The sequence below is a fragment of the Scyliorhinus torazame genome, chromosome 14 (genome assembly GCF_047496885.1).
Source record: "Scyliorhinus torazame isolate Kashiwa2021f chromosome 14, sScyTor2.1, whole genome shotgun sequence".
Classification (NCBI taxonomy): domain Eukaryota; kingdom Metazoa; phylum Chordata; class Chondrichthyes; order Carcharhiniformes; family Scyliorhinidae; genus Scyliorhinus; species Scyliorhinus torazame.
This window is the reverse complement of record NC_092720.1, coordinates 197,243,234-197,260,004: the sequence shown is the minus strand read 5'-3', so window position 1 is coordinate 197,260,004 and position 16,771 is coordinate 197,243,234. Positions and strand designations below refer to the sequence as shown.

General features: G+C 48.2%; 1 protein-coding gene across 6 annotated transcripts in view; it reads left to right on the top strand.

Moving 5' to 3' along the window:
* LOC140390327 (hepatic and glial cell adhesion molecule-like) overlaps positions 1-16,771 on the top strand; it is an 83,394-nt gene that overhangs the window by 17,151 nt on the left and 49,472 nt on the right. For all 6 annotated transcript variants that reach the window (XM_072475391.1, XM_072475392.1, XM_072475390.1 and 3 more), the window contains exon 2: positions 6,295-6,594. In XM_072475391.1, the coding sequence (XP_072331492.1) occupies positions 6,295-6,594 (300 nt within the window). The remainder of the gene's footprint in view (positions 1-6,294; positions 6,595-16,771) is intronic.

Below are 16,771 nucleotides of genomic sequence, written 5' to 3'. Positions count from 1 at the left end.
GGTATTGACGACAGGGGGAATGGAGAAGGGGGTGGTGTTGGCGATTTATGGGAAGATTCTCGGGATGGACAAGGTACCATTGGAGGGGATTGAAGCAAAGTAGGAGGAAGGGTTGGGGGAGGGTATGGAGGACGGGCTTTGGTGTGAGGCGCTCCTGAGGGTGAATGCCTCAACTGAGGGTGAATGCCTCAACCTCGTGTGTGAGGTTGGGGCTGATACAGTTGAAGGTGGTGTATAGGGCGCACTTCACAAGAACGTGGATGAGCCGACTCTTTGAGGGGGTGGAGGATGTGTGTGAGCGCTGTGTGAGCGCTGTGTGAACATGTTCACGTGTTTTGGTCTTGTCTGAAATTGGAGAGAGGTCCTGAGGTCGTCTCGGGTAGGGCATGTGAGTTTTGAACCAGGGCCTCTAGAAGCCATATTCGGGGTGTCGGACCAGCCTGGGCTGCAGGTGGGTGCGGGGGCAGATGTCTGAGCCTTCGCCTCGCTGATTGCCCGAAGGCAGGTCCTATTGGGGTGGAGGTCAGCTTCTCCGCCCTGTGCCACGGATGGTGAGGGGACCAGTTGGAGTTCTTAACGCTTGAGAAGGTGAAGTTTGAGTTGAGGGGGAGGATGGAAGGGTTCTACAATTCATGGGCATAGTTTTTCATGCACTTTCAAAAATTGGATGTAATTGAACATTAGTGGGGTATTGGGCGAATGAATGGGGGGTTGAGTGTATGGTTTATTGGTTACCATGTATGGGATGACTGTGGACTCTCTCTTTCTTGTTTTGTATTTGGGATGCAGGAGGAATGTTTGGGTTTGTATATTGAAGGGGTTGTTGGTCGGTGAATTGCTATTGTATTGTTATTGTTGGTTATCTTTGTTGGGTGTATGTTTGATGAAAATGTCCAAAATGACAATAAAAATATTTTAAAAATAAATAAATATTGAGTTCGCTCCCTAAACGGCTACACGGAGGGACCAGCTCATGGAGGGCGAGCAAAAAAAAGATTTTATTCATATTTACCACAACAGCCATAATTCACATTTACAGAATGGCTTTATCCCAGAAAAATATCCAAATGGGTTCAGAGAGGAGAAAGAAATGCCTGCTGACGAAAGAACCTGCATTTCAATAAAGCAAGTGCAAACTGCTCCAACTGCAAGAAATTCCCAACTGCTCTAGCAGCACCTGTGGAGTGACCAATGGAATTAATGGCCTGAACTTTACACTCTGGGAAAAGAGGAATGTGTGGGGCAGCCCCTTTAATTGACCGTTTGGAGCTTGATTGGTTGATCTTGGATGGTGGGAGTGAGTTGACCACGTACATTACATTCCTGCTCCTCGCCATACTAAAAATATGCGCAATCCAGCCCGTGAATTCATTCTGATGCCACTCGGCTCCGGCTCCCTACTTAATTCAAAGTGGCACTACTTTCCATGAAAGGTTGCTGTCAGGATGTTTACAATCTAATTTATGTAATATGTGTTTGAATATTGAGCGGAACTTTATGGAAAAATTTCTAAGTTCATTTGTGACGGGATTTTGAGTTCCCCGCCGCTATCAAACAACGCGTCGTCACTTTTTTGGGGGGTTTCGCACCGGTTTAGTCCACACTTAAATTTTTTTTCAGCACTGGGAAACTGAACTCTGAGATCTGACCGCCATTTTGAAAGGTTGCCCTGATCGCTAAGTGATCTTGCGGAACCCCCATCCATGGGCAATGTCACCCCCTCACATGGGCACTACCCCGCACCCTTCCAAATGAGCACACCCCGCTATGGGTTCCCTGGAAGGTCCCATCCCCCCTCCAGGACCCCAACCTATCAGCTCCCACCCTTCAAACCCCCCCCCCCCCCCTCCAGCCTCCTTTCATGGGCATGGCCCTGACCCTTGGTAATGCCACCATGCATTTTTGTTTGATAAATTTAGAGTACCCAATTTTTTTTTTCCTCCCAATTAAGGGGCAATTTAGTGTGACCAATCCACCTAACCTGCACATCTTTGGGTTGTGGGGGTGAAACCCATGCAGACGGGGAGAATGTCGGTAAATTGAGTTGAAATCAGCCATGATTGAATGGTGGAGTGGACTCGATGGGCCGAATAGCCTTACTTCCGCTCCTATGTCTTATGGTCTAATGTGCAAACTCCACACAGTGACCCAGGGCCAGGATTCGAACCCGGCTCCTCAGCGCTGCAGTCCCACTGCTAACCACTGCGCCACATGCTGCCCTGGCATATTCCACCATTTGCAGTAATTTGCTTTTATCATAAGAGCTGGTGTTTATGAATCGGATGGGATATTTTCTGGTGGACTTTGCCTCCTAATTTCCATTTCTCAACTGTTCTGACTTTGTTCCTCGCAATCATTCATTTGTGTCAGTAAATTGGCACCTGAACCTATTGCTGGTGATACCCTACAAGCTCCTAAATTTCCTGTAAATGCTCCCAAAAGTCGACCTTGGGAGAGAATTAGGAGGATCAGATTTACTAGAACGGTACCAGGACGGAACAGTTCATGCAAATTAATCTGCTTGGAGTAGGAAAGGTGAAGGCGAGATTTTGTTTTTGGAAGTATTTTAATTAAAAGCTTTTCCAATGGAACAAAACGACACAACAATATAATAAAGAATACAACAGCAATCAACACATCCAATTCCTCCCCTTAACAATTGACTGTGACTAACTCCTTGAAAAAAGAAATGAATGGCTGCCATCTTGGGTAGAACCTTTCTATCGACCCCCTAACTTAAGGAGAGATTTCATAAGAGGAACTCCCTTTGAATACTAAAGAAGAAAGTTGTTTTACCAGCAGCAAAAACATTAACCAGTTCTAACCAGATAATACAGATTTAAATTGTCAAAATAATTGGAGGGGAAGTTGAGGAAAATCCAACGGGTGGTTAAAGCCGATCCAGTAGTAATTTTCGAAAAGAGATTGAATGTAGACGTGAAAAGAAAAAATGTACAGGGCTGTGGGAAAGACATTGGAATTGGCACTAATTTGGATAGCTCGTTCAAAGATAGCACAGGCACATTGGCCTGAATGGCCTCCCTTTGCATTGTACACTTGTATGCAATTAGGCTCCGTACCATAAAACTCTTTAACACTATAATCGTCTCTACAGCTCGACCGCCTCCTCCAAGAGCTGATCTCCATCCTATCAATTTGTTTCCTTTTGTATTTTGGATACTTGGTCGTTCAAGACTGGTTCCCGACGGTGTGCTTCCCTTTTGAATGTCACTGCCTGAGAGTGAAATCACTGTTTTGTGATGAATGTAGGAATTCTTATATAGATGTGTTAATAATAAAGTTTGTTTAGATATAAAAGATTCCTATTTGACAGTGGAATCACTCCTGCAGCGAAGTGAAGTAACATTTCCTCACGGTTTCCTCGACCCGTTTCCTAATTTAAATCGGGGTCTGGTCCGGTACCGTAACACTGTATCCCATTGATATTGCGAAAGGAATATAATTTTAATATTAATTAAATATTAATTAAACTGAGTCTACATTGACAGGACAAACAAACAGTTCGACGAAACCTGAAATATCCCAAGGAGACTCTGGCACATTTTAAAAAGTGAAAGTGATATGGGGAGAAGAGTGTTAGCAGCATCGGAAGTGTTGAGCTCGTTGGCTATAGAATCGGACGGGAATACACGGTAGGATAGAAAAGAACAAACAGTTTATTACAGTCTAGACAAATAACACAACTACAACTTCTCTCTCTGAAGTGCCACCTGCAGATCAGTGGTTTTATCCTGAGTGATTTCCCCCTTGTTAAAGGAAAACCCCACCCCAAATTTTTAAAAAAATATGTTTTACTGAAATTTTTTTGATCAAAAATTTTTTCCCCTTACAGAACAAACATAACAGTAAAGAAAGTTTAACAATAAACAAATGGCTAATCAACATGGTAATCTAATCATTTAACATAAACTAAAACTCCCCCCCCCCCCGGGTTGCTGCTGCTGGTCATCTGTCTTCCCTCTAACGTTCCTCTAGGTAGTCGGGGAATGGCTGCCACCGCCTGGTGAACCCTTGAGCCGATCCTCTCAGGGCAAACTTTATCCGCTCCAATTTTATGAACCCCGCCATACCTCCCACACTTGTCCTCCACTCCAAAGAACCTGCTCAGTCTTGCTCCCGTTATGTGTGCTCTATGTAGCACCTTAAATTGAATCAGGCTAAGCCTGGCGCATGAGGAAGAGGAATTTACCCTGCTTAGGGCATCAGCCCACATATCCTCCTCTATCTCCTCCCCTAGCTCTTCTTCCCACTTTCCTTTTAGTTCGCCCACCAACTCCTCCCCCTTCCCTCATCTCTCGGTATATCTCTGACATCTTGCCCTCTCCGACCCACACCCCCGAAAGCACTCTGTCCTGAATCCCCTGTACCGGGAGCAGCGGAAATTCCCTCATCTGTTGTCTAGTGAACGCCCTCATCTGCATATATCTAAGGAAGTTTCCCCGGGGCAACTTATACTTTTCCTCCAATGCTCCCAAGCTCGCAAACGTCCCATCTATAAATAAATCTCCCATCCTCCTAATTCCCAACTGGTGCCAGCTCTGAAATCCTCCATCCATTCTTCCTGGGGCAAAACTATGGTTGTTCCTGATTATGGACCCCACCAGGGCTCCCCGCACACCTCTCTGTCGCCTCCATTGTCCCCAGATATTCAATGTTGCTGCCACCACCGGGTTCGTGGTAAACTTTTTTGGTGAGAACGGTAGCGGCGCCGTCACCAGCGCCTCTAAGCTCGTCCCTTTACAGGACTTTCTCTCCAGTCTTTTCCACGCCGCTCCCTCTCCCTCCATCATCCATTTACGAATCATCGCCACATTGGCGGCCCAATAGTAGTCGCCCAAATTCGGTAGCGCCAATCCTCCTCTGTCCCTGCTACGTTGTAGGAACCACCTCCTTACCCTCGGGACTTTCCCTGCCCACACGAAGCTCGTGATGCTCCTGTCTATTTTTAAAAAAAAAGTTCTTAGTGATTAGTATAGGGAGACATTGAAATACAAATAAGAACCTCGGGAGGACCATCATCTTAATTGCCTGCACTCTGCCCGCCAACGACAGAGGCTGCATGTCCCACCTCTTGAAGTCCTCCTCCATTTGTTCTACCAATCGTGTCAGATTAAGTCTGTGCAAGGTTCCCCAGCTCCTAGCGATCTGAATCCCCAGGTATCGGAAGTTTCTTTCCACTTTCCTTAGAGGCAGGCCTTCTATCTCTCTACTCTGGTCCCCTGGGTGTATCACAAATAGTTCACTCTTCCCCATGTTGAGCCTATATCCCGAGAAATCTCCGAACTCCCTCAACATCCGCATACTGTTGCAGCTGTACAGAACTCTGGTACGGCCGCATTTGGAGTATTGCGTACAGTTCTGGTCACCGCATTATAGGAAGGATGTGGAGGCTTTGGAGCGGGTGCAGAGGAGATTTACCAGGATGTTGCCTGGTATGGAGGGAAAATCTTATGAGGAAAGGCTGATGGACTTGAGGTTGTTTTCGTTGGAGAGAAGAAGGTTAAGAGGAGACTTAATAGAGGCATACAAAATGATCAGGGGGTTGGATAGGGTGGACAGTGAGAGCCTTCTCCCGCGGATGGAAATGGCTAGCACGAGAGGACGTAGCTTTAAACTGAGGGGTAATAGATATAGGACAGAGGTCAGAGGTAGGTTCTTTACGCAAAGAGTAGTGAGGCCGTGGAATGCCCTACCTGCTACAGTAGTGAACTCGCCAACATTGAGGGCATTTAAAAGTTTATTGGATAAACATATGGATGATAATGGTATAGTGTAGGTTAGATGGCTTTTGTTTCGGTGCAATATCGTGGGCCGAAGGGCCTGTACTGCGCTGTATCGTTCTATGTTCTATAACCTCTATCATCCCCCCGCTGGGTCCGACACGTATAACAGTAGGTCATCCGCGTATAGCGAGACTCGGTGTTCTTCTCCCCCTCTAATCACCCCTCTCCATTTCCTGGAGTCTCTCAATGCCATGGCCAGAGGTTCAATTGCCAACGCGAACAACAGTGGAGACAGCGGGCATCCCTGTCTTGTTCCCCTATATAATCGGAAATACTCCGATCTATAGGCAAGGCATCGCCGCAACCGGAAATCAACCCCACCCCAAATTACCAGGTAAGTCCATGCTTGGCTGTGTAAGGGGGGAATCGGATACAGCACGCCCCCAAAGGGGTCGTAACATGACCACATTTCTTTCTCTTGTTTGTTTAATGACTAAACCCCTCCGATAACATGGTCTAAACTGTTCTGATTTACTCATTTATATTTTAGCACAGGTGACAAGAAACAGCTGGGTGGCTGCCACAGGTTCCTCCATTCTATTACCGGGAACTGATAAAGAATTCGCTAATCTTCACTGGGAATTCTCGAATCCCAGCAGGACTCTTCCCATTTTAGATTGTGGTAAAGACTATCAAGAAATATACGATCAGTACAAGACTCGAGTTGAATTGAACAAATCAGATGGATCATTATTGCTAAAAGATTTACACGAGGCGGACAGTGGTAAATACAAAATCACGGTGGACTTGGACCCGAGCAGGACCAGGATACTAACTCTTACTGTGCTCGGTAAGTACCTGCAGATGTTCTGCTGTACGCTGTGTTTGACAAGGTACATATTTAATGTTGCTTGGACACATTAATTGCCTTGATGGACTGAATCATTACCTCCTCATCATGTGACCTTGATTGATCTGCAGCAATTGTGTGTGAATGAATGATTCCTTCTTCCCCATCCCTTTAAAAAATCAATCACCGGCAGGTCGCCCTTTACATTGTAAAATTGAGGGCACTGCCATTTCTGCCAGCCATTGGTGAGGTAGTACCAGACACGCTGCAAAAGGGGATCTTTGGCTGTCTCCTCACGGATACGAACCACCTTCTCATCAGACGCTGGGAGGGTGCTAGCACACAGCTGCACCTGTGATTCAATCTGCCGGATGATTTCCAGGGGTTCACTAGACAATGTGATGGAGCGGGACAATGCATCAGCGATGATGAGCTCCTTGCCAGGCATGTACACCAAGTCAAAGTCGTACCTTCTGAGTTTGAGGAGGATGCGCTGCAACCGAGGCGGCATGTCGTTCAGGTCCTTGTGGATAATGTGGACCAGAGGCCAATGATCCGTCTCGACAGTGAGTGTCGGCAGGCCGTCGACATAGTCGTGAAACTTGAGAATGCCAGTGAGAAGACCCAGGCATTCCTTCTCGATTTGGGCATACCTTGTTTCGGTGGGCGTCATGGCCCTCAATGCGTAGTCTACCGGTGCCCAGGATGAAGTGTCATCGCGTTGAAGCAACACCGCACCGATGCCATCCTGGCTCACATCTGTTGAGACCTTCGTCTCCCTGTCTGGGTCGTATAATGCCAAGACGGGTGCAGTAGTGAGCTTGGTTTCAGCTCCAACCACTCTGCCTGATGTGCTGCCTTCCACTCAAAGGCAGTGGACATTTTCACCAGGTTTCGTAGGGTCGTGATGTGTGAGGCTGTTTGGGATGAACTTGCCCAGAAAATTGACCATGCCCAGGAAGCGCAACAGTGCCTTCTTGTCTTCAGGGACCTTCATGGCTTTGATGGCCTTGACCTTGTCTGTGTCCGGGCGCACGCCCTGCTGAGAGATCTGGTCACCTAGGAACTTGAGTGTCGACATGCTAAAGCAACTTTTGGACCTGTTCAGCTTCAGGCCATTGGCATGGACAAGGCAGAATACCTGCTGGAGATGGGAAGCATGCTCTTCAGGGGTCGTGGACCATATGATGATGTCTTCCACGTACACACAAACCCCTTCAATGTCCTCCGTCATCTGCTCCATGATGCGATGGAAGATTTCCGATGCCAAGACAATGCCAAACGGCATTCGATTCTCGCAATATCTGAAAAACGGTGTGTTGAAGGTGCAGAGCCTTCTGCTGGACTCATCCAGCTGGATTTGCCAAAATCCATGTCACACATCTACCTTGGTGAAAAAACATGCGTGTGCCATCTAACTGGTGAGATCCTCCCGCTTCGGGATGGGGTAGTGTTCATGCATTATATTCTTATTGAGATCCTTGGGATCACGGCAGATGCGCAGGTCTCCTGAAGGCTTTCTAACCTTTCATACCATCGAGCTGACCCAGTCAGTCGATTCGGTTACCTTAGAATTGATGCCCTGTTGCTGACGATCCTTGAGCTGTGCCTTCAGGCGCTCCCTCAGCGGAGCCGGGACCCGGCGTGGTGCGTGGACCACTGGCTTGGCATCAGGTCAGAGCAGAATCTTGTATCGATATGGCAGTGTGCCCATCCCGTCGAACACATCCGGATACTGAGCGAGGATGTCGTCAATGCCGGCCTGAAGATCCACATTGGAGGATGTTGTTGTGTAAACCCGCTGCACGAGGTTCAGCTGCTTGCAGGCATGCGCGCCAAGTAGGGATGCCCTGTCTGGCTTGACGATTTCAAAACGTAACCGTGCATGGGTGCGCCAGTTGGAAACGAGTAGATGACAGGATCTCAGTGCCGTGATGGCATTTCCATTGTAGTCTCGGAGCCTGCGGGCTGCTAGAAGGAACTTGGGGAGCTTCTTGATGCGTTTGAAGTCTGCCTGTGAGAGGAGGTTGGCAGAAGCACCTGTGTTCAGCTTAAACTGGATGGAGCAGTGGTTGACCTGCATCACCGCACGCCATTCGTCTGCAGAATTCACAGCGAGGATGGGTTGAATTTGTGATGAGTTGGATGTGGCATATTCACATTTGGTAATGGTGCCCACACAGTAGGCGGACTCCAGCCATTCTTCCTCTGGACCCGTTGTGCTCCCAGGATGAGAATCCTGGAATCGTTGTTGCACACACTGAACGCGCCGTCGTCGGAATTGGGAGCGCTGGCCCCTGACTGGTGGTGCAGACCTGCACACGGCTGCATAGTGTCCAGGCTTTCCGCAGTTTAAACATCGCCTGCCTCTTGCAGGGCAGTGTTTCTCCAAGTGGGTGTTGCCGCAGTGATGTCGGCGTCCTGACGCTCTGCGTGGCGTCGCACATGCGCAGTGCGCATTTCGGCCGCTTCGTTATCCCGTTCGCATCCGCATGCGTGGGGCCCTGGGAAAAGTGCGCAAAATGGCCCCTTTCATCAATGCTGAGGCGCTGCATCCGGGAGATGGCCTGCATACTCTCTGCCTCGTGGGAGGCAAGTTTCTCATTTTCAGCCGATTTGTACTGGGCATAGCAATTTTTGGCGTACTAATGCACTGTGCATGTTTCAATCGTGACTGGCAGGGTCATATGCTTAATTTTCAGTAGCTGCTCTCTCAGCGGATCAAAGTGAACTCCAAAAACGATTTGGTCTCTCATCATGGAGTCAGTAATATCACCAACGTTGCAGGACAGCGCTAGCAGGCGGAGGTTAGTTAAGAAGGAATTGAAAGGTTCATCTTTACCTTGTAGACGCTGTTTGAATATGTAGCGCACGAAGATTCCATTGGTGTCCACCTCACAGTCACTGTCAAACTTGTCCAGGATGGTCTGGGGCAGCACGGTGGCGCAGTGGGTTAGCCCTGCTGTCTTACGGTGCCGAGATCCCAGGTTGGAATCCCGGCCCTGGGTCACTGTCCGTGTGGAGTTTGCACATTCTCCCCGTGTTTGCGTGGGTTTCACCCCCACAACCCAAAGATGTGCAGGGCAGGCGGATTGGCCACGCTAAATTGCCCCTTAATTGGAAAAAAAGGAATTGGGTACTCTAAATTCTTTTTTTTTAAAAGGATGGTCTGAAACTTTGTCTTGTCCTGGCCCTCGGTGAAGTAAAAAGAGTTGAAGAGTTGGATGGCTTGATCGCCCGCTGTGGAGAGGAGAAGCGCGACCTTCCTTGCATCAGACGCACCCACGAAGTCTGAAGCTTCGATGTACAGCAGAAACTTTTGCTTGAATGTCCGCCAGTTGGCACTGAGATTGCTGGAGGTCCTGAGCTGGTGAGGATCTGAATCTTCTCCATGGAGCCGGGATACATTTGCTGGTCGTCACGGAACGGACTGAGGTAAACCACCTAGATTAAGCAGTCTCCTGGTAGCATGTTGTGTTATGCACTCTGGGATAACACAGGCTGTAACTGGATGCAGCTTTAACCAAGAGATACTCCAGACCTTGAAGTTAGTTCAATCTGATTTATTGAACCAGTAGCACCGTTAGCACAGTTCTCCATGAGTTTGACTCTCTGCTAACCCAAGTGTGGTTACTCTGTCTGACTGAACCAGACTAGCTCTTAGCCACGTGCTGGAGGTGTGATACTGTACATACACCCTGACTCACTCTGTAGATGTTCATCAGTGGAAAGAGGTGGAGTGTGAGTGCCTTGTACCTTTTATAGTGAGATACCACCCCTGAGTGTCCTGCCTGCTCATTGGTCATGTCCTGTTCTCTGTGTTCATTCTGCGCCTGTCTGTATATCATTATCTGTATGTCTGCATATCGTGACAGAGGTCAGTTTCTCCACCCTGTGCCCTGGCATGGTGGGGGGATCTGTTGGAGTTTTTAACACTCGAGAAGGTGGTTTGAGTTGAGGGGAAGGATGGAAGCGTCCTACAATTCATGGGCTTTTTTTATTATGCACTTTCAAGAATTGGATGACATTGAACATTAGGGGGATGGGGGGGGGGGGGGGGGGGGGGGCGGGGTTGGGGGGTGGGGGTGGGTTGGGGTGATGGGGGCAGGGGGGGGGGGGGGGGTTGTTGGACTGTGTATCTTGTTGGTGACTATGTATGGGTGGATGGTGGACTCCTGAATCATTTTCCTTGATGCCTGTATGTGTTGAGGGGCTCAGACTGGCACTGGTGATACAGATGGTGTTAAAGAAGACAGGCTGGAAACCCAGCACCAAATCAGCAGCTGTATCCCCAGTGGGACAGCAGAAGATTTCTAAGCCGGCAGGGTGGGGGGTGGGGGGTGGCAGCTATGGCTACAAATTAGTTGCAAGCAGCCAGCAAGAGAGAGAGGGGGTTGGTGAACCACTTCGCTCCTGAGATCACGGGATGAGGGTTATGTGCATTCACTCAAATCCCATCACCGCTTCCAATCGCGGACGGTCGCTGGGAGAAACGGTTGGGGCTTGTCGGGTGACTTGATTCAATGACGCATGTGCAGGAGTGCGACACACTTGTGACCTTCTCACGGCGAACAGAGGTTGGGAACCACTGGCCTAGGGGCTCATGCATCCCAATTGTATGGAAAACCTGGCCTGTTAAAACTTTGAGATCTTGCAGTTGATTTTTGTCATCACTTCACAGTCTGTTTTGTTTATATTTCCATATTAGTGTTTGCTTATATATAAATATGTTAGGATGGGTAGATTTCAAAAATTTGCAACTCTAAAGGACGAGCTAATTTTGGTTTGTATCCAAATAAACCTGTATTCTCTAGAGCTCAGAAGAATGAGAGTCGATCTCGTTGACGTATATACAAAACTCTTACAGGACTGTAATGAGGTCAGGAACTGTGTGCCCCTGGTGAAATCCAAATGAAGCGTCAGTGAGCAGGTTGTTACTGAGCGATTGCCACTTGATATCACTGTTGATAACCCCTTCCATCATTTTACTGACAGTAGACTGATAGGGAACAAATTGGCTGGATTGGATTTCTCCTTGCTTTTTTGTGTACACTACATACTCGGCCAATTTTCCACATTGCCAGGAAGATGTCGTTATTGTAGCTGTACTGGAATAGCTTGGCTAGGGGCGTGGCAAGTTCTGGAGCACAAGCCTTCAGTACTATTGCCGGAATATTGTCAAGGCCCATAGCCTTTGCAGTATCCAGTGCCTTCAGCCATTTCTTCAATTGGTGAAGTGAATCAAATTGGCTGAAGGCTGGCATCTGGAATGCTGGGGAGCTCCAGAGGAGGACAGGATAGATTCTCCACTCAGCACTTCTGGTTGAAGATTGTTTCAGCCTTATCTTTTGCACAGATGTGCCGATCTACTCCATCATTGAGGATAGGGTTATTATGTGAAGCCTCCTCCTCCAATGAGTTGTTTAATTGTCCACCCCCTTTCAGAGCTGGATGTGACAGGACTGCAGATCTGATCCGTTGGTTGTGTAATTGCTTAGCTCTGTCTATTCCTCGCTGCGCATGCTGTTTGGCATGATAATCTTTATTCGTGTCACAAGAAGGCTTACGTTAAAACTGCAGTAAGGTTTATGTGAAAATCCCCTAGTCCCCAAACTCTTGACTCCTTTTGGGTACACGGAGGGAGAATTCAGAATGTACAATCGATCTAACAAGCACGTCTTTCGGGAGTCCCCGGGGCGGGATTCCCCGAGCCTCCGCCCCAAAATCGTGATCGGTGCGGGGGCGGAGACTGGGTGTTGACACTGAGAACTGGCGTGACGCTGCTCAGAATCGCTGCGAATCACGGGTGCGCAGTCTACGCGGCGCGGATAAGGGACCATTGACAGAGGCCCCCGCGCCGATTCTCCGACGGCAACTGGCCGAGTTCCCGACGGCATGGTTCTAACCAAGTTTTGCCTGTCGGGAATGGTCGGCGGCGGCTGTGGACTCAGTCGGCGGCCGCCCTGGTGGGGGCGGGCGGGGCAGGGGGATCCTTCACCAAGGGGGCCTCGGGGATGGCCAGGCTAGTGATCGGAGGCCACCGATCCGGTGCGCGATCCTGGGTGGTGGGGGGGGCCTATATTTTCTGGGCCGCTCCGTGTTGTGAGCCTGCCATGTCGCGGGGGGGTGACCGCCGCCGCGCGCATGCGCGGACTCCCGACCGGAAGTGCAGGACCCAGTATCGTCTGGCAGAGCTGCGTGGAGTACTCCGGGGCCCTGCTAGCTCACTTCAGGTAGGAGAATCACTCTGGACTTTCTTCAAGAGAGTCCAGAGTGAAACGCCTTTTGACGCTGAGTGAGGACATAGCCCCATTATTGGAGAATCCCGCCCCCTATGTTTTAGCTTCACCAGGCTGACACCTCGATTATAGGCATTCCTGGCATCTTTCCTGGCATGCCTTCCTGCACTCTTCAACGAACCAGGTTTGATCCCCTGGCTTGGCGGAAATGGTATTGTGGGGGATATGCCGGGCCATGAGGCGGTTACAGATTATGATTGAGCATAATTCTGCTGCTGTTGATGGTTCACAACGCCTCAAGAATGTTCGGTCTTGAGTTGCTCGTGTGACGAATGCGGGATTTTTAGATATATTGGATCATAGGCATTTGGAAATTCAAGAGTTAAATGCCTGGGTTGGTGTGTGTTTGAATGCAGCAGTCATGTTTTAAAAAATAATCTTGTTTTGCAAGACCAGAAAACATTTAGGAGTCAGAGGGGAAATTGACGATTCTAAAATCCCGGGCTATTGCCTGGAGAGTTAATGTGTTACCAGCTGGGGGAGATTATGTCATTGCTGGGTGGAGCTCAGGCATTCAGACATGGAGAGAGAGTTTGAATGAGTTCTGATCTGTTTACCCTTTAGACCACAGTGAAGTATTTTGCTCTCTCAGTAGGATAGTTAAAAAAGATGGTATTTAAAGCAGAGCAGACTTGTCAGAGGACAAGGGGACGCTGAAACAAACCACTTGAAATAGCTTTTTGAAAACATCCAGCCAGAGGTGTTTCACAATACCAAATCCCTATTTCATTGTGCAATCACTCCTGGAACAAGGTGTTCCTTCCACACAGTCATGTATTGGGGTTTTGGTCCAGTATGCTAGTTACCGTTGGGCTCTGGTCTGGGATCGTAGTACTAGGTCTGTACCTTCAACGAGCTGCAAGGGCAAATTACAGCCTCCTGGCATCAGTTCCACCTACTAACTTTCAATTTCCCAAACCCTCTTCTCTACACCGCCCCCCCCCCCCCCCCCCCCCCGCCAGCACCCTGCAACGTCCAATCTTTAACCTCATTCCTCTCAACCCCCTAGTGCCCACCAGCACAACCCCTTCATGTATAGGTGTTGTAACCACACATGCCACCTGCTATAGATGCCCCTTAAGTCTGCGGCTAATAATGCCCTCTCTTTATGTGAGGAAAGGGCCCTGAAGATCAAGGGATTGTCAGAGGAGAGTGCAGTGCTGAAAGCGAGTTGGCCTGCATGAGAGAAGTGAGGATCCACTGTCCCTTCATCCAGATGACCTGTCTCAAGTGAGTTGCTGATGTTTCACAAAATTATCTTCCCTCAACAGATTTGGGTGTGAGTTTTACAGGGAATTTAATGACCTGTTTACAGGGAACTTAATGACTGGGCAGCATGGTAGCATTGTGGTTAGCACAATCACTTCTCAGCTCCAGGGTCCCAGGTTCGATTCCCGGCTTGGGTCACTGTCTGTGCGGAGTCTGCACATTCTCCCCATGTCTGTGTGGGTTTCCTCCGGGTGCTCCGGTTTCCTCCCACACTCCAAAGATGTGCAGGTTAGGTGGATTGGCCCTGCTAAACTGTCCTTAGTGTCCAAAATTGCCCTTAGTGTTGGGTGGCGTTATTGGGTAATGGCGATAGGGTGGAGGTGTGGATTTGAGTAGGGTGCTCTTTCTAAGAGCCGGTGCAGACTCGATGGGCCGAATGGCCTCCTTCTGCACTGTAAATTCTATGATTCTATGAATGTGTTAATTGAGCCATGAGGTAGTATGTACAGTCATTCTTTTGAGACAGGTCTGCTCCCATCGATGTTTCCGGAGGCAAATATCTCCCTGATTTTAAAGACAAGAACCCAGAGGAATGTGCCTTCTACAAGCAAATCTCACTTTTGAATGTTGATTGGAAATTCTTGTCTAAGGCTTTGGCCAAACGGCTGGAGGGAATTTGCCGATGATCATCCAGGAAGATCAGACCGTGCTCATAAAGGGTAGCTTTTCTAGCAATTGTGTCGGAAGGTTGTTGAATGTGATCCACATTTTTCAGAAGCGGGCATCGGACGGGTTGGTGATCTCTTTGGAAGCAGAGAAAGCTTTGATAGAGTGGAATGGAATTATCTAATTTATACACTGCAGAGATTTGGTCTGGGTGAGGAGTAAGTGGATTCAGGTGGTGTGCCATAGGCCCTTGGCAGCAGTGCTCCTGAATGCTTATTGATCTGAGAACTTTGGTCTTCAGAGAGGGCTGCCCTCTGTCCTTGTTGTTTATGCTGGCCACAGACTCTCTGACAGAAAGCTATTAGACAAGATCCTTTGACTGGGCTGTGGGTGTAAGCAGCATGAAATCATGTTTTATGTGGACAATGTGCCGTTCTTCATGTCAAATTCCTGCTGTTATTGTCGTGGACAGATTTGGGGCTTTCTCCGGTAAAAGATTAACTGCAGAAAGTCGGAAGCTCGACGAGAATTTAGGGGTAAATATCGCCACCCCCCTCACCGTGCCAATTTTCCCTTTTTGTGGTCCGCATCAGGGTTTACTTTGGGCTTGGATTTGACTTATTGTCACGTGTACCGAGGTACAGTGGAAAGTATTGTTCTGCATACAGTCCAGACAGATCGTTCCACACATTAAAAAACATAGGGCATACATAAATACACAATGTAAATACATAGACGCTGGCATCGGGTGAAGCATACAGAGTGCAGTACTGCTCAGTATAGAAGATGTGTGAAGAGATCAATTCAGTCCATAAGACCAGATGCTCCTCCCACAAGTGCAGATAGACGTGCTGTTAGGCGAATTGGAAATTCTTAATTCTCCCTCAGTGTAACCGAACAGGCGCTATTGTGAGATGATGAGGGAATTTCACAGCAACGTCATTGCGGTGCAATGTAAGCCTACTTGTGACACTAATAAAGATTATTATTATAAGAGGGTCATTCAGGAGTCTGGTAACATCGGGGAAGAAGCTGTTTTTGAATCTGTTAGTGCATGTTCTCAGACTTTTGTCTCTCCTGCCCAATGGAAGAGGTTGGAAAAGAGAATAAGGCGGGTGGGAGGGTTTTTTGATTATGCTGCCCACTTTCCCAAGGCAGCGGGTGTTGAAGCCAGAATCAGTGGATTGGAGGCGGTTTCGTGTGATGGACTGGGCGGTGTCCACGACTCTCTATAGTTTCTAACGGCCTTGGGCCGAGCAGTTGCCATACCAGGCTGCGATGCAACCAGAGAGAATGCTTTCTATGGTGCATCTGTAAAAGTTGATAAGAGTCAATGTGGAAATGCCGAATTTCCTCAGTTTCCTGAGGAAGTATAGGCGCCGGTGAGCTTTCTTGGTCATACTTCTTCAAAGTAAAGATGAAGATGTAGCCAAGAAAATTTAAAAAAGGCTTTCTGAGCCTCATTCCAAAGTTAAAGATGGAAAATGTGAACGGTGTAGAAATGTTGTACAGGACAGATTGTTGCCGATGAGCACACCTAGCAATTTGAAACTGTCAACCATCTCCACCTCGGCACCATTGATGCAGAAAGGGGTGTGTCGGACACTTTGTTTCCTGAAGTCAATGACCAGCTCTTTAGTTTTGCTGACGTTGAGGGAAAGATTGTTGTCATGCCACTAGGTTCTCTATCTCTCTCCTGCATCTGACTCATCATTGTTTCAGATCTGACCCACTATGGTCATGTCATCAGCAAACTTATCTATGCGAGTGGAGCCAAATTTTGCCACACAGTCATATGTGTGTAGGGAATATAGTAGGGGCCTTGCGGGGTCTCAGTATTGAGGACTATCGTTTTATCTGGGTGTTGCAATTACCCCCTCTTTCAATCAATTATGTTGGGCTAATTTTCCACGGCTGATTGCAAATATTAGATTGGATCTGACTCATTGGACTGATTCATTCCGTAAAGTGAGGGATCCCGATTTTAACTTTATAGTCTCCAC